Source organism: Hylobates moloch, unplaced genomic scaffold, assembly GCF_009828535.3.
Source record: "Hylobates moloch isolate HMO894 unplaced genomic scaffold, HMol_V3 SCAFFOLD_4, whole genome shotgun sequence".
Classification (NCBI taxonomy): domain Eukaryota; kingdom Metazoa; phylum Chordata; class Mammalia; order Primates; family Hylobatidae; genus Hylobates; species Hylobates moloch.
The window spans coordinates 970,194-993,911 of record NW_026652279.1 but is presented as its reverse complement, the minus strand read 5'-3'; the positions used below and the strand labels follow the sequence as shown (position 1 = coordinate 993,911).

The 23,718-nt window shown below is 40.2% G+C and overlaps 1 protein-coding gene and 1 long non-coding RNA gene across 8 annotated transcripts in view; one reads left to right on the top strand and one right to left on the bottom strand.

Moving 5' to 3' along the window:
- CFAP20DC (CFAP20 domain containing) overlaps positions 1 to 23,718 on the top strand; it is a 303,292-nt gene that overhangs the window by 105,164 nt on the left and 174,410 nt on the right. For all 7 annotated transcript variants that reach the window (XR_009213033.1, XR_009213034.1, XM_058437106.1 and 4 more), the window contains exon 5: positions 12,831 to 12,945. Coding sequence is in view for 5 of the 7 variants with exons in the window: in XM_058437106.1 (XP_058293089.1) it covers positions 12,831 to 12,945 (115 nt within the window). In the remaining 2 variants the exon portion in view is untranslated. The remainder of the gene's footprint in view (positions 1 to 12,830; positions 12,946 to 23,718) is intronic.
- Positions 1 to 23,718, bottom strand: part of LOC116466609 (uncharacterized) — a 188,914-nt gene that overhangs the window by 72,139 nt on the left and 93,057 nt on the right. The window lies entirely within an intron of this gene.

The following is a 23,718-nucleotide window of genomic DNA, read 5'->3' as shown; positions in this document are numbered from 1 at the left end:
ATTGGAGCATTTAGCCCATTTACATTTAACGTTAATATTGTTATGTGTGAATCTGATCCTGTCATTATGATGTTAGTTGGTTATTTTGCTCATTAGTTGATGCAGTTTCTTCCTAGCGTCGATGGTCTTTACAATTTGGCATGTTTTTGCAGTGGCTGGTACCGGTTGTTCCTTTCCATGTTTAGTGCTTCCTTCAGGAGCTCTTTTAGGGCAGGCCTGGTGGTGACAAAATCACTCAGCGTTTGCTTGTCTGTAAAGTATTTTATTTCTCCTTCACTTATGAAGCTTAGTTTGGCTGGATAGGAAATTCTGGGTTGAAAATTCTTTTCTTTAAGAATGTTGAATATCGGCCCCCACTCTCTTCTGGCTTGTAGAGTTTCTGCCGAGAGATCAGCTGTTAGCCTGATGGGCTTCCCTTTGTGGGTAACCCGACCTTTCTCTCTGGCTGCCGTTAACATTTTTTCCTTCATTTCAACTTTGGTGAATCTGACAATTATGTGTCTTGGAGTTGCTCTTCTCGAGGAGTATCTTTGTGGCGTTCTCTCTGTTTCCTGAATCTGAATGTTGGCCTGCCTTGCTAGATTGGGGAAGTTCTCCTGGATAATATCTTGCAGAGTGTTTTCCAACTTGGTTCCATTCTCCCCGTCATTTTCAGTTACACCAATCAGACGTAGGTTTGGTCGTTTCACGTAGTCCCAAATTTCTTGGAGGCTTTGTTCATTTCTTTTTATTCTTTTTTCTCTAGACTTCCCTTCTCGCTTCATTTCATTCATTTCATCTTCCATCAGCGATACCCTTTCTTCCAGTTGATCACATCTGCTACTGAGGCTTCTGCAATCTTCACGTAGTTCTCGAAACTTGGCTTTCAGCTCCATCATCTCCTTTAAGCCCTTCTCTCCATTGGTTATTTTAGTTATCCATTCTTCTAATTTTTTTTCAAAGTTTTTAACTTCTTTGCTATTGTTTTGAATTTCCTCCTGTAGCTCAGAGTAGTTTGATCGTCTGAAGCCTTCTTCTCTCAACTCGTCAAAGTCATCCTCCATCCAGCTTTGTTCCATTTCTGGTGAGGAACTGCGTTCCTTTGGAGGAGGAGAGGTGCTCTGCTTTTTAGAGTTTCCAGTTTTTCTGCTCTGTTTTTTCCCCATCTTTGCAGTTTTATCTACTTTTGGGCTTTGATGATGGTGATGTACAGATGGGTTTTTGGTGTGGATGTCGTTCTGTTTGTTAGTTTTCCTTCTACCAGCCAGGACCCTCAGCTGCAGGTCTGTTGGAGTTTACTAGAGGTCCACTCCAGACCCTGTTTGGCTGGGTGTCAGGAGCGGTGGCTGCAGAACAGCGGATTTTCGTGAGACCACAAATTCAGCTGTCTGATAGTTCCTCTGGAAGTTTTGTCTCAGAGGAGTACCCGGCCCAGTGAGGTGTCAGTCTTTCCCTACTGGGGGGGTGCCTCCCAGTTAGGCTGCTCAGGGGTGAGGGACCCACTTTAGGAGGCAGTCTGTCCGTTCTCAGATCTCCAGCTGCGTGCTGGGAGAACCACTACTCTCTTCAAAGCTGTCAGTCAGACAGGGACCTTTAAGTCTCTGGAGATTCCTGCTGACTTTTTGTTTGTCTGTGCCCTGCCCCCAGAGGTGGAGCCTACAGAGGCAGACAGGCCTCCTTGAGCTGTGGTGGGCTCCACCCAGTTCGAGCTTCCTGGCTGCTTTGTTTACCTAAGCAAGCCTGGGCAATGGCGGGCGCCCCTCCCCCAGCCTCGCTGCCGCCTTGCAGCTTGATCTCAGAGTGCTGTGCTAGCAATCAGCGAGACTCCGTGGGCATAGGACCCTCCGAGCCAGGTGCGGGACACAATCTCCTAGTGTGCCGTTTTCCAGGCCCGTTGGGAAAGCGCAGTATGAGGGTGGGACTGACCCGATATTCCAGGTGCCGTCTGTTACCCCTTTCTTTGACTAGGAAAGGGAACTCCCTGACCCCTTGCGCTTCCTGAGTGAGGCAGTGCCTCGCCCTGCTTCGGCTCGCGCACGGTGCGCTTCACCGACTGTCCTGCACCCACTGTTTGGCACTCCCTAGTGAGATGAAACCGGTACCTCAAGCAGAAATGCAGAAATCACCAGTCTTCTGTGTCGCTCGGGCTGGGAGCTGGAGACCGGAGCTGTTCCTATTCGGCCATCTTGGCTCCACCCTCTTGCCTCATCATTTTAGGCTTTAGTAGGTCTCCTGGCTCTGCTACTTACTATCTATGAGACCTTGAACAAGTTGCTTAATGTCTCTGAGCCTCTCACTACATTGGTAAAATGTAAATATTGATTCCTATTTCAAAGAGTTGTTGGGAGGAATAAATGAGATAACACAGGTAAAATGGTATGCAGGTTCTGGCACGTGGTAGGGATTTAGATGTTGCTCTTCCATGTCCCATCCTCTTCTAACTATCTATAATTATATCCTTGATTTCTCCCCTGCTGAGGTCTTCAGGATATCGCATATTAACACTCCCAGCAACCAGTCTTGGCTTTTCTTCTGCATTTCCTCTCTTCCTCTTGTACCAATTCGGATGTTCTCTCCTGGAGTCTTGGGTGCTAACCCCCTGGTTTCTGTCCTGCACGTTTTTCTTCGTGGGGTTTGACGGGAGCCGAGAGTGCATAGAGGAATGTGGTGACACAGGCAATACTGGGGTAGTGGATAAGGATCAGAATTTGGAGGTCCCTGAATAACAAACAAGATAAGAAACTTGGACTTTATTCCATAGACTATAAGATGCCAAAAAAGAAACTGGAGCTTAGGGGTGACATTCAGTCTCCATGGCTGGTCCACATGAAGAATGGACTGAGAGATAAAACACAGGGGGCTAGGTGGGGTGGCCCACGCTGGAATCCCAGCACTTTGGGAGGCCAAGGCGGGCGGATCACCTGAGGTCAGGAGTTGGAGACCAGCCTGGCCAACATGGTGAAACCCATCTCTACTAAAAATACAAAAAATTAGCCGGGCGTGGTGGCATGTGCCTGTAGTCCCAGCTACTTAGGAGGCTGAGACACGAGAATCGCTTGAACCTGGGAGGCAGAGGTTGCAGTGAGCCGAGATCACATCACTGCACTCCAGCCTGGGTGACAAAGTGAGACTGCATCGCAAAAAAAAAAAAAAAAAAAAAAAAAATTGGGGCAGTTGGGAAACCAGTAGAAGAGGCCATTTCAAGCAACAAATGACCTGAACTTTGTAACTGTAAGAAACCAAAGGAAAGAATAGACACGAAACCACTAAGAAATTGACTTTGGGCTGGTCGCAGTGGCTCACACCTGTAATCCCAGCACTTTGGGAGGTCAAGGTGGGCCGATCACGAGGTCAGGAGATTGAGACCATCCTGGCCAACATGGTGAAACTTCATCTCTACTAAAAATACAAAAATTAGCTGGGTATGGTGGTGTGCACCTGTAGTCCTAGCTACTCGGGAGGCTGAGGCAGGAGAATCGCTTGAACTAGGGAGGCGGAGGTTGCAGTGAGCTGATATCGCGCCACTGGACCCCAGCCTGGTGACAGAGCGAGACTCCGTCTCAGAAAAAAAAAAAAAAAAAAAAAAGAAAGTGATTTTGGCAGCATGTGGCAGCTAATTGGATTGGTGAAGTTCAGATGCTCATGATGACCGGCAATCAGTGATTCTCAGGAGTCCTCGCTAATAACTGAGAGGATTTGAAGTAAGTATATGAGGCCTATTGTGAGGTATGAGGTTACCCCCAGGAGCCTGGGAATGAGGAAAATAAGATTAGCCTCCAAAATTTTAATTGTAAGATAATAACCATTGAATCAGAGCTTTTTTTTACCTATCAAAAGGAAGGATTTGTGGATGGAAAGAAGATAATCTCATACACACATACACACAAAAGGTAAACATGAACTATGTCCATTCAAACACAGTGTAGGGTAGGCATCTTAGCCATTAGATATTAAATATCTTGTTCCCAGGAGGAAAGATCATTCTACTATGCATGTGTTTGGAGGAATCACCTGCCCCAAGAAGAAAGCAAGCATGTAGTTCAGAAGGTGGATACTGGGATTAATTAGATCTGAGTTTAAATCTGTACTCCGCTGAATGTGTGGTTTGGGGAGAGTTACCTAGCCTTACTAACTAAGCTTTAGATTCCTCATCTGTAAAATAGATGATAATAATAATAGTAGATATCGTGTAGGGTTTATGGGAGAATTAAATTAGATAAAGTATATAGAGTGTTTAATACATTGTGGGCATATAGAGAATGTTCAATAATTGATATTTAATAATGATATTTTTGGAAAATGTATGCATCTTACACTGAAGTCTAAGTCAGTCATTCGGATTATATGCTAAGTCAACAAATCCTTCTGATACTTGATAGATTTTTTTTCTTTACATAAATTAACACATTTTAATAGTTTACACTCCAGTCTTGCTAGCTTGGAGATCATCCTTCTGGAAGGCCTTACACAGGATCATGGATGGAGGCACAAATTTGTAACCTATTGGAAAACTGGATCCAGAATGAAGCAGGAAGAGGTTCTAAAGGAGTGAGAGAGAGGGAGAAGTGAAAGGGGAGTGGTTTTCAGCAGAGAAACAAGTATTATCTTAAGAGTATAATATGGTTCTGTGGTTCTCACCATACTGTAAACTCTATAAGGACAGAAACCAGGGAATTCTTGGTACTGCTGTATTCGGAGCACTTAGCACAATGTGTCTATACTAGTCTCTTGGTAAACAGTGAACAAATGAAAGTGCTTCAGCCTGGAATAGTAGTCGGCATAGTGTTGCATGACAGAAATGGCAGTAGATTTTAAGTTCAAAGACAGAATGGTAACACTTGTGTCTGCTACTTACTAACTGTATATCCATGGGGTAGTAATTTCTGGAGTCTTATTTTCTCATCTGTAAAATAGAAAATGAATAAAAGTGTTAAAAACAACTATTTAAGAATAGTTACTTCTCTCTGGCTGCCCTTAACATTTTTTCCTTCATTTCAACCTTGGAGAATCTGAGGATTATGTGTCTTCGGGTTGCTCTTCTCGAGGAGTATCTTTGTGGTGGTCTCTGTATTTCTTGAATTTGAATGTTGGCCTGTCTTGCTAGGTTGGGTAAGTTCTCCTGGATAATATCCTGAAGAGTGTTTTCCTACTTGGTTCCATTCTCCCCGTCACTTTCAGGTATACCAATCAAATGTAGGTTTGGTCATTTCACATAGTTCCATCTTTCTTGGAGGCTTTGTTCATTCTCTTTCATTCTTTTTTCTCTAATCTTGTCTTCACGCTTTATTTCATTAAGTTGATCCTCAGCTTCTGATATCCTTCTTCCGCTTGATTGATTCAGCTATTGATACTTGCGTATGCTTCACAACATTCTTGTGCTGTGTTTTTCAGCTCCATCAGGTCATTAATATTATTTTCTAAACTCGTTATTCTAGTTAGCAATTCCTCTAACTGTTTTCAAGGTTCTTAGCTACCTTGCATTGGGTTAGAACATGCTTCTTTAGCTTGGAGTAGTTTGTTATTACCCACCTTCTGAAGCGTACTTCTGTCAAGTCCTCAAACTCATTCTCTGTCCAGTTTTGTTTCCTTGCTGGCGAGGAGGTGTGATCCTTTGGAGTAGAAGAAGTGTTCTGGTTTTTGGAATTTTCAGCCTTTTTGTGCTAGTTTTTCCTCATCTTCGTGGATTTATCTACCTTTGGTCTTCGATGTTAGTGACCTTTGGATGGGGTTTTTGTGTGGACATCCTTTTTGTTCATGTTGATTCTATTCCTTTCTGTTCGTTAGTTTTTCTCTAACAGTCAGGCCCCTCTGCTGTAGGTCTGCTGGAGTTTTCTGAAGGTCCACTCCAGACCCCCTTTCCCTGGGTATCACCAGCAGAGGCTGCAGAACAGCAAAGATTCCTGCCTGTTCCTTCCTTTGGAAGCTTCATCCCAGAGGGGCACCTGCCAGACACCAGGCAGAGCTCTCCTGTATGAGGCAGTCTGTCCCTTAGCAGAGCTCGAGCACTGTGCTGGGAGATCTGCTGCTCTCTTCAGAGCCAGCAGGCAGGAACATTTAAGTCTGCTGAAGCTGCACCCACAGCCACCACTTTCCCCAGATGCTCTGTCCCAAAGAGATGGGAGTTTTATCTATAAGTGCCTGACTGGAGCTGCTGCCTTTCTTTCAGAGATGCCCTGCCCAGAAAGGAGGAATCTAGAGAGGCAGTCTGGCTACAGCAGCTTTGCGGAGCTGCACTGGGCTCTGCCCAGTTCGAAATTCCCGGTGGCTTTGTTTTCACTGTGAGGGAAAGATTGCTTACTTGAGCCTTAGTAATGGCAGACGCCCTTTCCCCCACCAAACTCTAGTGCCCCTGGGTTGACTTTAGACTGCTGTGTTCTCAGTGAGAATTTCAAATCAGTGGATCTTAGCCTGCTGGCCTCTGTGGGGGTGAGATCCACTGAGCAAGACCACTTCGTTCCTTGGCTTTAGCCCCCTTTCCAGGGGAGTGAAGGGTTCTGTCTCACTGGTGTTCCAGGTGCCACTGGGGTATGAAAAAAGACTCCTGCAGCTAGCTCAATGTCTGCCCAAACAGCCGCCCTGTTTTTTGCCTGAAACCCAGGGCCCTGGTGGTGTAGGCACCTGAAGGAATCTCCTGGTTTGTGGGTTGCAAAGACCATGGGAAAAGCATAGTATCCGGGCCAGAATGCACCGTTCCTCATGACACAGTCCCTCACGGCTTCCTTTGGTTAGGGGAGGGAGTTCCCTGACACCTTGCACTTCCCAGGTGAGGCAACACCCCACCCTGCTTTGGCTTGCCCTCCGTGGGCTGCAACCACTGTCTAACCAGTCCCAGTGAAATGAGCCGGTACCTCAGTTGGAAATGCAGAAATCACCTGCCTTCTGCATTTATCTCACTGGGAACTGCAGACCGAAGCTGTTCCTATTCAGCCATCTTCTGGCTTATATCATTTTATTTTTCTTTTACAGCATAAAAATCTTCAACAAAATACTAGCCCAATTGAAATTTCCTCCAAGAATACAAAGTTCATTTCACATTTGAAGATCAATGAGTATAATTAAATATACAGACAGAATAAAGGTGAAAAACAACAGGATCATTTCAACCAGTATAGAAAAGGCATTTAACAAAATTCCGCAACTTTTCATGATTAAAAAAAGAATGTCTAAAAAAGTAGAATGGAAAAGAACATCTTCAGTGTGATAAAGTAAACTACGTCTAACATCATACTTAATAAGGTCATAATGAACACTTTCTCCCTATGACTGGGAATAAAGCAAGGGTATATATTCTCATGATTTCTATTTAAGATGTGCTGAAGGCCCTAGCCGTTGCGGTAATGCAAGAAAAAGAAATGAAAGGGCCGGGCACGGTGGCTTACGTCTGTAATCCCAGCACTTTGGGAGGCCGAGGTGGGCGGATCACGAGGTCAGGAGATCGAGACCACGGTGAAACCCCATCTCTACTAAAAATACAAAAAATTAGCCGAGTGCCGTGGCGGGCGCCTGTAGTCCCAGCTACTCGGGAGGCTGAGGCAGGAGAATGGCATGAACCCAGGAGGCGGAGCTTGCAGTGAGCCGAGATCATGCCACTGCACTCCAGCCTGGGCCACAGAGCGAGACTCTGTCTCAAAAAAAAGAAAAAGAAATGAAAGGTATGAAGTTGAAAAAGCAGAAGTAAAACAGTCTTTATTTACTCCGGGACATGATTGTTTATGTATAAAATCCTCAGGCATCTACAAAACAACTACTGGAACTCAAGAGTGAATTAAGCAAAGGTCAGAGGAAACAGGTACCGTATAGAGAAATCAATTGAATGTCTATATACTGGAACCAAATGACTGGGAAGTGAAATTTTCCTTTTTTTTTTTTTTTTTGAGACGGAGTCTTGCTCTGTCGCCAGTCTGGAGTGCAGTGGCACAATCTCAGCTCACCGCAGCCTCCACCTCCTGGGTTCAAGCGATTCTCCTGCCTCAGCCTCCTGAGTAGCTGGGATTATAGGCACTTGCCACCACACCCAGCTAATTTCTGTATTTTTAGTAGAGACAAGGTTTCACCATGTTGACCAGGATCATCTAAGTCTCTTGACCTCATGATCCACCCGCCTCAGCTTCCCAAAGTGCTAGGATTACAGGCATGAGCCACTGTGCCCGGCCCTGGGAAATGAAATTTTAAAATTCATTTTCAATTGTGTCAAAAGACAAAATACTTAGGAATAAATTTAACAAAAGATGTGCAGGGCTTCTAAAATGAAAACTATAAAACATTAAAAAAGAAATTAAGCAAAGCCTAAATAATTGGAGATACATATCATGTGAGTAGACATGATCAGTATCATTCTCCTGAAATTGATCTATAGATTCAACACAATCCAAGTTAAACTCTCAACACTTTTTTTAATCGAAAATGATAAATGGGTTCTAAAATCTATATGAAAAAGCAAGACCCAAACAAATCTTGAACAAAAGTAAAGTTGAAGAGTTTCTTTACCTGGTTTCAAGACTTACTCTAAATCTACAGTAATCAAGATAGTGTATTATTGGTATAAGAATAGACAAATGGATCAATGAAAAAAATGAATCAACGGACAGTCCAGAAATACAACTTCACACACATATATTTATGGTCAACTGATTTTCAACAAAGTGCCAGGGCATTTCAGTGAAAAAAGGAGAGTCTTTAATAAATGGTATTGGGACAACTGTATAAACATACAGAAAGAAAGGAACTCCAACCCCTATGTCATACAACTCGCAGAAACTAATTTGGGATGAACTAAGTGTAAAAACAAACTATAAAGATGTAGAAGGAAACATAAGAAAGTATTTGTGCAACTTTAGCCTGGGCAAGGATTCTTTGGGACACAGAAAGCACTAGCATAAATAATGCTAAACTATATTTCATGAAAATTCACCTGCCTTTTGCACAAGAATAGAGGCTCCAGAAGGATAAGAACCTTGGCTTTTTCATCACTGTCTCCCTGACGTACTCCCAGCAATTTTCCTGGCTCAGTCTTTGTTGAATGTATGAATGAATGTTCCTGTAGTTCCATATGAAGTGATAGTATACTCAATCATTCCTCCATTTGGAGTCTGACTCTTAACTATTTAGATTAAAAATATGTAGTTTGGCTGGGCACAGTGGCTCACGCCTGTAATCCCAACACTTTGGGAGGCCCAGGCGGGCCGATCACCTGAGGTCAGTAGTTCTAGACCAACTTGGCCAAGATGATGAAACCCTGTCTCTACTAAAAATACAAAAATTAGCTGGGCATAGTGTCAGGCGCCTGTAATCCCAGCTACTTAGTAGGCTCAGGCAGGAGAATCGCTTGAACCTGGGAGGCGGAGGTTACAATAAGCCATGATTGCACCATTGCTCTCCAGCCTGGGCGACAAGGGCGAGACTTCATCTCACAAAAAAAAAAAAAAAAAAAAAGGGCAGGACACGGTGGCTCACGCCTGTAATCCCAGCACTTTGGGAGGTCGAAGCAGGCAGATCACGAGGTCAGGAGATTGAGACCATCCTGACTAACATCGTGAAACCCTGTCTCTACTAAAAATACGAAAAATTAGCCAGGCATGGTGGCGGGTGCCTATAGTCCCAGCTACTCGGGAGGCTGAGGCAGGAGAATGGCGTGAACCCGGGAGGTGGAGCTTGCAGTGAGCCGAGATCACGCCACTGCACTCCAGCCTGGGTGACAGAGCTAGACTCTGTCTCAAAAAAAAATAAAAAATAAAAATAAAATTTAAAAAATGTAGTTTTATTCATGAAAGCACAGTAGCCCTTTAATAAAACTGTGATAGATGAATTTTTGGTTAATGCAGTCCCTCTTTTTGTTCCCTTTTCCTTTCTAGAATCCCAGTAGTCTTTCCTTTTATTTCCTAATCAGAACTTACGGAAGAGACCTAATAGTATCTCTGATGACATGATTTTCCAAACATATTTGATCCTGTACCCCATTAGTAAAATATTTGTACATACCTGCCATATAGGGGCATTTATTTAGAAAATATATAAATATGTTACTATACTACTGTATAATGAGACATGCACAAAAATAACATTTTAAGGGGATGAGGTGAAAGTTCTGTTTTCTTCCTACACTTCAGTGGATTGTTGCATATCACTCCTCCTCACCATGTGTTCATCCCACTTTGAAGACATTGCCTTGGGGTAAATGTGATACTATGTTTACATATATGTATATACATCAGGGTATAATGCTGCCATAGTGTTAATACTTCTGCATTGTAAACCTTAGCTCTGACTATGGATTGAAAGACTTTGTATTTTAAATGAATTTATGATATCATTTAGTGCAAGTAGGGTGGAATTTTTAGGTCTGGAGCATACTCTGAAATCATCTCACCTGATTTTTACTGTATTTATTCTTAACATTGTTTAATGATAGTTTTTTTTTCACTGAAAGATATGTAGAGTAGTTTAGAGAGGAGCAATACCGAGATTAGAAAAGTGGGAAGGAGGGGGAACGGAAGTGCTGTAGAAAAGACAATGCCAATTTTAAAAACAGTTAATTACACTATAAATATTGACAACGGTGCATTTGAATGAAATGTTGTCTTCTTGGGGGATTACTAAATATAGAAAATTAGCAGTGTAATGTGTCTAAACAAAGTTTTTCCCTAATAATGGGGAAAAATCATTCTCAAATAAAAAGACAGTTTTTAAAGAAGCATCAATTCTATAATATAGCAACCTGAGTCATGTTTGGAATTTTTTTTTTTTTTCCTGTTGATATGCCACCAGTTGTGGTACTTTTTTTTGGTTTTTTTTTGTTTTTTTGTTTTTTTGCCGTGTTGGTTTGCTGCACCCATTAACTCGTCATTTAGCATTAGGTATATCTCCTAATGCTGTCCCTCCCCCCTCCCCCCAACCCACAACAGTCCCTGGAGTGTGATGTTCCCCTTCCTGTGTCCATGAGTTCTCATTGTTCAATTCCCACCTATGAGTGAGAACATGCAGTGTTTGGTTTTTTGTCCTTGCGATAGTTTACTGAGAATGATGATTTCCAGTTTCATCCATGTCCCTACAAAGGACATGAACTCATCATTTTTTATGGCTGCATAGTATTCCATGGTGTATATGTGCCACATTTCCTTAATCCAGTCTATCATTGTTGGACATTTGGGTTGGTTCCAACTCTTTGCTATTGTGAATAGTGCCGCAACAAACATATGTGTGCATGTGTCTTTATAGCAGCATGACTTATAGTCCTTTGGGTATATACTCAGTAATGGGATGGCTGGGTCAAATGGTATTTCTAATTCTAGATCCCTGAGAAATCGCCACACTGACTTCCACAATGGTTGAACTAGTTTACAGTCCCACCAACGGTGTAAAAGTGTTCCTATTTCTCCACATCCTCTCCAGCACCTGTTGTTTCCTGACTTTTTAATGATCGCCATTCTAACTGGTGTGAGATGGTATCTCATTGTGGTTTTGATTTGCATTTCTCTGATGGCCAGTGATGATGAGCATTTTTTCATGTGTCTTTTGGCTACATAAATGTCTTCTTTTGAGAAGTGTCTGTTCATGTCCTTTGCCCACTTTTAGATGGGGTTGTTTGTTTTACTATACTACAAGGCTACAGTAACCAAAACAGCATGGTACTGGTACCACAACAGAGACATAGATCAATGGAACAGAACAGAGCCCTCAGAAATAATGCCGCATATCTGCAACTATCTGATCTTTGACAAACCTGACAAAAACAAGAAATGGGGAAAGGATTCCCTATTTAATAAATGGTGCTGGGAAAACTGGCTAGCCATATGTAGAAAGCTGAAACTGGATCCCTTCCTTACACCTTATACAAAAATTAATTCAAGATGGATTAAAGACTTACATGTTAGACCTGAAACCATAAAAACCCTAGAAGAAAACCTAGGCGGTACCATTCAGGACATAGGCGTGGGCAAGGACTTCATGTCTAAAACACCAAAAGCAATGGCAACAAAAGCCAAAATTGACAAATGGGATCTAATTAAACTAAAGAGCTTCTGCACAGCAAAAGAAACTACCATCAGAGTGAACAGGCAACCTACAGAATGGGAGAAAATTTTGGCAACCTACTCATCTGACAAAGGGCTAATATCCAGAATCTACAATGAACTCAAACAAATTTACAAGGTTTGGAAATTTTAAGCCTGCTGTGTTACCTCTGAGACCTAAAGGAAGCAGAACATAAAAACGAGCCTCTTTCAATTTAAAGCAAACCTAATCTTTGTGACCATGGCTGTGGTTTAAATCTATTAAAGATGTTCAAATTCGGTGTCCTTGGTATCACTGTGGGTTGACCTGAATAGTGAATGATAAAGTTGTGTATTATAATTCTGTTTGGAAGATATGTGCTTAGGAAGTGAAACCGACAGCCAGTGTTTTGTGTCTGTCTCGAAGCAGACTAAGAGCCTATATAAAATGACAGATGCATTTTTAGGGAAAGAAACCCATAATGTTTTCCTATTTAGTAGGTGACAGTATGTCCCAAGATAACACAAGCTTAACGGCCTGGAACAAGTATGGTTATTAAAGGCTAACAGTTTCTCAGTTCATCCAAATTGAATTTTTTCATAGGCTGGAGGACTGTGGAAATCTAGTGTAGAGTACTGAAATAAATTAGCATATTAAGTGAATTTATACATTCAGGCTTCTGAGCACTTTGAATTTAAGAAAGAAATTTTATTACTTCTTGAAAGAAAAAGGCAATTCTTAAATTCTATGTTTGATCTTCCTGTTGAAAAGGGTCTATATGATAAATTATATCATTTTGATGATTATCCAAAGAAGTGGTTATTAAATTGACAGGAATCTTTCTGTCTTCTCCATTTTTTCAGAATTACTGATTTAGGGAACATCAAAAGAAGATTATATTTATCAACGGTCCATAAGGAACTATCCTCCACCCCTCTTCATGCAAAAATTCCACTCTTCATGATCAAACGTAAAATTGTAAGTATCACATGAATGTGGCCTAAAATATTAAATTCAATTCAACAAATATTAATTATGGGCTGACTCCATATGTGAGGTACTTTAAGTACGATGGTGGTATAAAAAATGAATAAAATTCATGGCCTTTCTTCCGCTCTCTTAAAAGAGCTTAACATCTAAGTGGAATTACGTAATTATTTGAACATCTATAAAATCACCAAAACTGTGTTACAAAGCACAGTGGAGAGAGAAAGTGCTATTGGTAATGTGAAAGGGAAAGGAATCCATCTGACCGGGGGTGGGGGAAGGCTTTCTGAAGGAGATAGCACTTAGAGTGGACTTGGGAGGACTCTAAGATTTCAACAGGGAGAGATAGGAAGCCAAGCATTCCAGCGAAAGCAACAACATGGGCAGAAGCATGGAGGCTGGAAAGAGGTAACCTCCAGAGAACAGTGAACAATTAATCTTGTTGCCAGATTGAAAAAGAGCCCTGAGGAAACATTGGTCTGACAGTACAAGAGCCTGATATGGGTTCAGACATTTTAAGTACATTGTGTAACTTCTGAAGGGTCTGATTTTTCTGACAAGTCTTTCTCAAACTTCAGTCATTTCAGTACTACTCTCAGTACCATGTTTGTGTACTACCCATTCTGGTATACACTTGATACTTTCCTTTAAATCAACTCTCTCTTTTTTTTTTTTTTTTGCTTAAATTTAATTTAAAAGAAAACTTTATACCACTTTTATAAGTGGAAAACCAGTGTAATTTTCCCAAAGTACAACATAAAAATAAACATACTGAAAACAAAACAATATTTTAAAGTCTAACTGGCTACTGTTTCTTGTTTAAGGCTCTGTCCTGAGGGCTGCTGTTTGTTAAAAAGAGTTTATCAAGGATTAGATACATGTTCAGCCATTCTCCCTGTCATAGTTAGGACTGAAGGGAAACTGACAAAGGGACATTTTTATTCTGGGATCCAGAGTTATTTAATGCCACACCCATATACCGTCTAAAATCATTTCACAAATGATCCACTCTTGGGGAACTACTATGGTAGGGAAAAGGAAGCCATTTGGGCTTTTGGGCTACAGAAGGACCACACAGTCAGTTCTGTGCTTTGGGAAGATTAATCTGGTAGTAATATTTGCAGTGATTTGGAGGGGGTAGAAATTGGAAGTGAGGAAGTTGTCTGCAATCATCCAGATTAGGATTAGTGAGGACTGTGGGGGCAGTGGGGGGAGCAGTGGAGGAATGGATGTGAAGCAACATCAGAAACTTAAAGTCAGATGAGCTAAGACATGTATCTAAACAGACTTTTTCCATACAATGTGGTACATTCTGTGAGAGCAAGAATCAGAATGAACTACAGAGTAAAAGGAGAGTGGTCAGAGAAGGCCCTCTGAAGAAGTGGAGGTGCCTGAGCTTGGCCTTGAAAGACAGGAAGGCATTAACCAGTTGAAGAAGGGGAGAGTAGTGCTCCTGGAAGAGAACGAGCAGCATTAAGGGTAGCTGTGTGGCGTGCAGGCAAGCCCAGTGATCTGGTGTTGCCAAAGAGAGCCAAGGAGGTTCCAACAAGGGAGAGCAGTTGAGATTGGAAGGTATTTAGGGAGCGTGGCAATCATAAGAACAGTTGAGATTGGAAGGTATTTAGGGAGCGTGGCAATCGTAAGAACAGTTGAGATTGGAAGGTATTTAGGGAGCGTGGCAATCGTAAGAACAGTTGAGATTGGAAGGTATTTAGGGAGCGTGGCAATCGTAAGGAACTTCAGTAAGAAGTTCTGGTATATCAGGAAAGATACAGGGCCATGAGCTAAGAGAACGGAAGGTGGCAGCATGGAGTGCATACTGACCATTTCTTTCAGTAGGCAGATCCACTGGGCTTGCTGTTCATGTAGACGTAAGTAAAGAATGGGAATTAAATATAACTTTGGAGATTGGCAGCCCTGTAATAAAAATGAGCTGGATTATGGAATAAATGGATGGTTTCTGTTTGCAGTAGAAGTTTTAAAAATTCATTTAATATTAAATATCCGTAGATGCTTGAACATTAAATGTGAAGGCTCCAGTTATTGAAGTTAAACCATTTAAGACATTTAGGGAAATGCCTTACAAATAAAATTGTATTCATCATTTTGTGTTTAGGTATTGATTTCCTTATTCATGTAAGATTCTTCAGAGTTCAGTGTTAGGTGGTTTCTAAGAGTTAAAGCCTATGTGAGACAAATACACGATTCAGTGTGTAGTTAATAAATCAGATTTGTCACTACCTTGCTTTTGTGAGTTCAGTCACCCGTGTCAGTTAACTAACTCTGAAGTCTAGATATTTCATCAAAATCTGAGCATTATGTATGTGGCTGTAACCCACACACGTAGTGTACATTCATGAAAATCCAGTATTTGAAAATAAAATACTATCTTTCCATTATAAGTAAACCACAGAAGTATCTTGATGAGATAGGAAGTGAACTTGACTGAAAGGTCTTTCATATTCGATAAATGAGTTTTTCAGATGAATGTGTGTTATGTGTTTACAGTGCTGGGTATGTGATGACATAAACAATTTAGTATTTAAACTATAAAGAAAGGAGCTATAATAGGTACTGTGGAGCAAAGTTTCCTAATCCTTTTCAATTCATCTGCCTTCCTCATGTTTCTACCCCTGGGCAAGTGGCTCAATAGAGAATATAAAAAAGAGATATAGGTAAGAAAGTTAAATATGGCTGTTAAAAAATTAGTGATATGAAGAAATCATATTAGTGACTACCCTAGGTGACTTCAGCTCATGTTATGCTAAATTTTAAAAAGCAAAACAGTCATAACATATCTAGAACTTTTCTTCTGAATATGGGTAAATCTAGAAAAAATTTGAAGCAGTCTAAACAATAAGAAACAGATGCGGCATTTGTTTCCGTGGTGTTCTCCTCAGGCCCATACGCCAATGCAGTGAGATCATCAAGTCATAATTACTTGTAATATGTTCTAATTACTCTATATTTTATTACATATATAACATATAAATAGTATGTAGGGGTTAAGAACATAGAATCTGGATTCTGATACTTACTAGTTTTGTGATCCTGTGCAAAGTTCCTGTTTCATTTTCCTCGTCTATAAAATGCGGTTACCTCAAGTATACACACCATTAAGGTTGTGGTGGGGATTTACATGAATTAATAAGCATAAAGCTCTTAGAACAGTGCCTGGCATAGAGTAAGTCCTAGATAAGGATTGTAAGTCCTGTCTGATCTATAGATGCTACTTCTTCCAGGAAGTGCACTATGATTTCCCCTCTGCAGATTAGATATTTTGGGCATAGCTCATCATTGCCATTCACAATTTCATAACCCTCATAGTACCTCTCCACCTTGCACTTTAACAATCTGTTTACTTGTCTGTTTTCCCCAGTAGACTACAAGCATATCTTATTTTCCCAGTAGACTCCAAGTATATCATCTCCAGTCCCTATTAGTGCATGGCATATAGTAAGTGATCAATAAATGTTTATTAAACAAATTGGCAAGTCTTAATGTATCTCCTGACATGGGAGAAAAAAAATGAGTTTATCATGGCCAAATTATATAAGCTTTCTAAATGTGCTTGGTGATTCCACAAATGCCAAGGAGTATTCAAATTATTAAGAAATTTGGTTTGAAAACTTGCTCTCATTCCTCCCAGTCCAAGAGGTGCTTGGCAGCAGAGGGTCTTTCCTTTCCGCTGCTAGTATACTGTATTCCCAAAGAGCCCTTATTTAATTAAAGCTGAGTTGTGTTTTAGAGGAAATTTCTCCAGAGAGCAGCAAGGTGGCGGAGAGCATCTCACCCATTCAAGATGCCATCTCTAGTGGCCTTTCTGTTGTTGATGTGGTATTGGCCCCTGTTCTGTTTTTGCCAAAGCACTCTTCACTTCTTTCTACCTCTTAGGAGCTAGTAGATATTTTGTTGGCGAACCTCAAAATAGCATTCTAAGAGCATTTCAGCTAGCACTTATAAATCAGGAAATTTCACGTAAAGTTCCTAATTTCAGACCTTCCTTGAAAAAGGTCAGATTTCTCAACATTGAACCTGCCTTATCGCACACAAGCACTTGGTGGGAGCTAAGTAGTAATGGCACACTTCTAAGAAGCTGCAAGCTCTCCTGTGAAGTTGAATCTTCTTTACTCATAAGGTATGCAGGTGGACTCAGACCCTTCTTGCTTCACGCATTTCGGTTTTCTGCCTGGGCCTTCTAGGTGTTCATTGGCAACCCTTGATTTACAGGATAATTGCCAAATGGTCCACTTTGCCTTGGTTTTTTAGCTAAAGCCTTTAGGTAGCCAGAGGCTGCAAATAAAGTTAATATTCTTCTAGCCACACCAAAATGAATATTTATATATAGGCCACTTTCTGTCCCAAATGCCTTTAAATGTTCCTTTCAAATAAAAATTTTTATATTTCATGTCATTTTTAGCTGTGAAGAGTCACTTTAATATTTCAGTTATAATAATTTATGCTTTTAACTTGGATTTTCAATGGCAAGAACAATTTTAAAAATTAAAAACTATCAGATTAAATAGAAGTACCCACTTAGTTGAGGCTCACTGGAATCAATCTTACTTCTTTAATGTAATTTCAATTAGTTGATGCTGGTGGTGTCAGATGAACATCAATGTCTCATTACCAAAGTATGTATTAATGTACAGTAAGTTTAATTCCATTTTAATAAGAAGTTCAATTATGAGATATCATTCAGCATAAATCATTCATTGGAGATATAACAAAGTGATATGATAAATTACAATGCCAGAGTCTTTTAGTAACTCTAGAATTCAGATACCCAGTGTTTGTCGTTTAAATGGATAAAATTACTCTTTAGGAGCTATTCCATCTTGAACCACAACTCTGATGGAATATTTTATAACTTTTATTACAAACTGGAAGTCTGGTATAATTTTTTTTTGGTTTTGTTTTGTTTTGTTTTTTGTTTTGAGACGGAGTCTCGCTGTCGCCCAGGCTGGAGTGCAGTGGCGCGATCTTGGCTCACTGTAGGCTCCACCCCCCAGGGTTCACGCCATTCTCCTGCCTCAGCCTCCCGCGTAGCTGGGACTGCAGGCGCCCGCCACCTCGCCCGGCTAATTTTTTTGTATTTTTAGTAGAGACAGGGTTTCAACGTGTTAGCCAGGATGGTCTCAATCTCCTGACCTCGTGATCCACCCTCCTCGGCCTCCCAAAGTGCTGGGATTACAGGCGTGAGCCACCGCGCCCGGCCTAGTATAATGTTTTTAAAACTTCCCCTCATAGATCATTTTTCCCATAGAGCCAATGATTTAGAAGTTTGAGGTTTTTAATAGTGTTTAATTTCTTGAGTGTCATTGAATGAGAAGCGAATGGAGGAGGCAGATTTATTCAGACAGAAGGTCATTTAGAAATACATACAAGATATAATTAGAGGATGTGTCTTAATGATGTCATTCTAAGCTAGAATTCATTATAATGTTGATGGTGCTTGATTGAGAGTTTTTTAATGTTTTCATCTCATTTATGTGAATATTATTATTTTTTCTTTTTTTCGTCTTCTTTTTTTTTTTTTTTTAATGGAGTCTCATGCACTCTGTCGCCCAGGCTGGAGTTCAGTGGCACGATCTCGGCTCACTGCAACCTGTGCCTCTCAGGTTCAAACAATTCTCCTGCCTCAGCCTCCTGAGTAGCTGGGACTATAGGTGGCTGCCATCACACCTGGCTAGTTTTTGTATTTTTAGTAGAGACAGGGTTTCACCATGTTGGGCAGACTGGTCTCGAACTCCTGACCTCAAATGATCCACCTGCGTCAGCCTCCCAAAGTGCTGGGATTACAGGTATGAGCCACCGTGCCTGGCCTGAATATTATTTTTAAATATCTTTTTTCTTTCCCTACTTACTCAGTCTAATATGGGTATTGAAGAAATCTGGAGAAAGGAGAACTGTCTTATGTCTTCTTATGCTGGTCCTGAATGGTTAAGTAGGCACAACTAATTCAAAATAAGTTTATTCTGGAAAACAGATGATTACCTAGCCTTTAGCTTTAGGGTCACTCCATTTTTAAAATACTTAAATTGGCAGAATGCTGTTAAGATTAACATGTGGCCTCTGGAGCTAGATTCTATGGGTTCAGATTCTGGTTCTGTCACTTCCTGACTATAGGCCCTTGAGCAAATCAGTTGATCTCTCTGATTTAGTTTCCTCAGCAGTTAGACAGTGCAATAGTAGAACTTGCTTAATAGAGCAGTTGTTAGGATTAAGTAGGTTATGACTTAAAAACAGTGCCATACTCATAGCAAGGGCTCAGTCTCTTAGTTGATGTTGTTATTATTTTACTATTTTCTATTGACATGAATCCATGTTTATTAACTCGTAAATATGGTATCATCATAAACCTCTGAACTTACAGTTTATTTTAATTAGCAAATATTGATCGAGTTCCTGCTGTGGGCCAAGGTCTGTGCCAGATGAACCCAAAGGTGAGTGGAACATGGTCTTTCTCCTTGAGGACATTATAATATGGCAGAAAAGGCAAACATGTAAATAATTATTGATAATGGGCTATGGTAAACACCAAACTACTCTTATGAGATAAGTACTACTGGAGGAAAATATCAGACTTTTCTAGCCAAGTTGGGGATGATTGTAAGTAAATTAATTTTCTCTTGGAGCAACATTTAAAAACTCTTTTAGGAAAGATAACAACATCTAGAAACTCAACAACACAGTAGTCACAATGTCCAGCATAGAATAAAAATAAAATTTTACATAGAATAAAAATAAAATATACAAAGTGGGGAAACCCCATAACCAGCAGAAAAAGAAATCAGGGACTAGAAACAGACCCAGACATGACAAAGATAATAGGATGAGGAGACAAGGGCTTTAAAATAATTATAATAAATATATTAAAGGATTTAAATAAAATATGTTCATAGTGAGAAAACAAGGGGGGAACATAGAGAAATAAAAACTATAAAAATAAAATTCACAATCTACAAAGATCTCAGCTAACAAGAAAAAAACAAATAACCCCATTAAAAAGTGAGCCATGGGTGTGAACAGACACTTCTCAAAAGAAGGCAAACAGTGGCCACCAAAAATATGAAAAAAATCCTCCACATCAATAATCGTCAAAGAAACGCAAAATAAAACCACAATGAAATACCATCACACATGAGTCAGAATAGCTATTATTAAAAAGCCAAAAAACAACAGATGGTGGTGAGGTTGTGGAGAAATGAGAATGCTTATACACTGTTGGTAGGAATATAAATTAGCACAACCTCTATGGAAAACACTATGGACATTTCTCAAAGATCTAAAAATAGAACTACCATTTGGCCCAGTAATCCCACTGCTGGAAGTCTACCCAAAGGAAAAGAAATCCTCATATCAAAAAGACATCTGCCCTCATATGTTTATTACAGAACTATTCACAGTAGCAAAGACGTGGAATCAGCCTGAGTGTCCATCATCAGATGACTGGGTAAAGAGAATGTGGTATGTACACCATGAAATACTACACAGCCATAAAAAAGAATGAAATCATGTATTTTGCAGCAACATGATGGAGCTGAAGGCCATTATCCTAAACAAAATAACTCAGAAAATCAAATACCACGCATTCTTACTCATAAATGGGAGCTAAACAATGGATACGCATGCACATATGGAGGGAAACAATAGACACTGGCTACTCTAAAAGTCAGGGGGAGGCTAGAAGCGGGGTAATGGTTGAAAAATTACCTATTGGGTGCAATGTTTACTACTTAGGTGATGGGCACACTAGAAGCCCAAACCTCACCATAAGCAATATGTTCATGCAACAAATCTGGATGTGTACCCCTTAATCTATAATTTAAAAAAATTTTTTGCATTCTAGAACTGAAAAAAAATGCAATATTTGAAATAAAAGATTCACTGGATGGGTATAACACCAGGTTAAACACTGGAGAATGTCAGTAAAATTGAAGTCAGGAATATAGAAACTATGCAAACTAAAGCACAGAGAGAGAGAAAAAACCTAAAACAAAATGAGCAGAGTCTGACTGAACTGTGAAACAGTATCACACAGTCTAATATGTATGTGATTGCAGTACCAGAAGGCAAGCAGAGAGAGAGTAAGAGAAGAAAATTTATAGAATATTTGAAATTTTTTGAAATTTTAAAAACATACAGATTGAGTAAGCTCAACAAATCATAAGCTGAGGAAATAATACAGGCACACACATACAGAAATGACACCATAGTATATCATAATCAAGTTGCTGAAAAAAGAGTGATAAAGAATCTTAAAAGCAGCCAGAGGTAAAAGATACATTATATGCCAGAAAACAGTAATAAGCCTATTACCAACTTCCCATCGTAAACTTCCTGTCATAAAATAAGAAGATAATGGAACGGTGTAGTTGGTGGGAGATTGGGGGATGGATTTGTCAATCTAGAACTCTTTAGCCAGTAAAGACATTCTTCAAAAATTGGGACAAAATAAAGACATTTTCAGACTAAAAAGCTGAGAGAATCCATTGCCAGCAAACTGATGCTACAAAAATATTAAAAGAAGTTGTCAAGACTGAAAAAAATTATATATACCACATGGAAATTTGGATCTAAATCAAAGAACAAAGAATGCCAGTAATAGTAAATATATAGCTAAATCTAAAAAGAAATCATTCATTATTACAATTCATTTAAAAGTATTTGATTGTTTAAAGCAAAATTAGTAATATGTTTTGGGGCTGGGTGCAGTGGCTCACGCCTGTAATCCCAGCACTATGGGAGGCTGAGGTGGGTGGATTACCTGAGCTCAGGAGTTCAAGACTAACCTGGGCAGCATGGCGAAACCCCATCTCTACTAAAAATATAAAAATTAGCCAGATGTGGTGGCACAGACCTGTAGTCCCAGCTACTTGGGGGACTGAGATCGGAGAATGATGCATATATATATATAATTTTATAACATGTAGAAGCAAAATATATGACAATGGCACAAACAGTGGTGGAGATGGTAATATACTTTTATGAGCTTCTTGTCCATGACATATTCTAATGTTATGTCATGGATAATATGGCATAGCTAAATTGTGATAAGTTAAAGATCCATATTGCAAACCCTAATGAAACGACTGGAAAAAAAGAACAAGGAAGTATAACTATCTTCGCCCATTTGTGTTGCTATAAAGGAATATCTGAAGCTGGATAATTTATAAACAAAAAAGGTTTATTTGGCTTATGGTTCTTCAGGCTGTGCAAGAAGTATGGCACTGGCATCTGAATCTGGGAAGAGCCTCGGACTGCTTCCACTCTTGGTGGAAGGGGGAGGGGAGCTAGCCTGTGCACAGATAGTGAGAGTTGAAACAAGGGAGACAGAGAGAGAAAGAGGAGGCATTGTCAGACTCTTTTCATCAACTAGTTCTCATGAGAACTAAGAGTGAGAACTCATTCACTCCCTTGAGAAGGGCACCAAGCCATTCATGAGGGATCTGCCTCCATGACCCAAACACCCCCACCAGGCCCCATCTCTTACATTGGGCATGAATTTTCTTTTTTTTTTTTTTTTTTTTTTTAGGTCTTATGATATGACCATTTATTTTATTTTTTACTTTTTATTTTTTTTATTAGACTTTAGGGTTTTAGGGTACATGTGCACAATGTGCAGGTTTGTTACATATGTATCCATGTGCCATGTTGATTTCCTGCACCCATTAACTCGTCATTTAGCATTAGGTGTATCTCCTAATGCTGTCCCTCCCCCCTCCCCCACCCCACAACAGTCCCCGGAGTGTGATGTTCCCCTTCCTGTGACCATGAGTTCTCATTGTTCAATTCCCACCTATGAGTGAGAACATGCAGTGTTTGGTTTTTTGTCCTTGCGATAGTTTACTGAGAATAATGTTTTCCAGTTTCATCCATGTCCCTACAAAGGACACGAACTCATCATTTTTTTATGGCTGCATAGTATTCCATGGTATATGTGCCACATTTTCTTAATCCAGTCTATCGTTGTTGGACATTTGGGTTGGTTCCAACTCTTTGCTATTGTGAATAGTGCCGCAATAAACATACGTGTGCATGTGTCTTTATAGCAGCATGATTTATAGTCCTTTGGGTATATACCCAGTAATGGGATGGCTGGGTCAAATGGTATTTCTAGTTCGAGATCCCTGAGGAATCGCCACACTGACTTCCACAATGGTTGAACTAGTTTACAGTCCCACCAACAGTGTAAAGGTGTTCCTATTTCTCCACATCCTCTCCAGCACCTGTTGTTTCCTGATTTTTTAATGATGGCCATTCTAACTGGTGTGAGATGGTATCTCACTGTGGTTTTGATTTGCATTTCTCTGATGGCCAGTGATGATGAGCATTTCTTCATGTGTTTTCTGGCTGCATAAATGTCTTCTTTTGAGAAGTGTCTGTTCATGTCCTCTGCCCACTTTTTGATGGGGTTGTTTGTTTTTTTCTTGTAAATTTGTTTGAGTTCATTGTAGATTCTGGATATTAGCCCTTTGTCAGATGAGTAGGTTGCGAAAATTTTCTCCCATTCTGTAGGTTGCCTGTTCACTCTGATGATAGTTTCTTTTGCTGTGCAGAAGCTCTTTAGTTTAATGAGATCCCATTTGTCGATTTTTGCTTTTGTTGCCATTGCTTTTGGTGTTTTAGACATGAAGTCCTTGCCCACGCCTATGTCCTGAATGGTATTGCCTAGGTTTTCTTGTAGGATTTTAATGGTTTTAGGTCTAACATGTAAGTCTTTAATCCATCTTGAATTAATTTTTGTATAAGGTGTAAGGA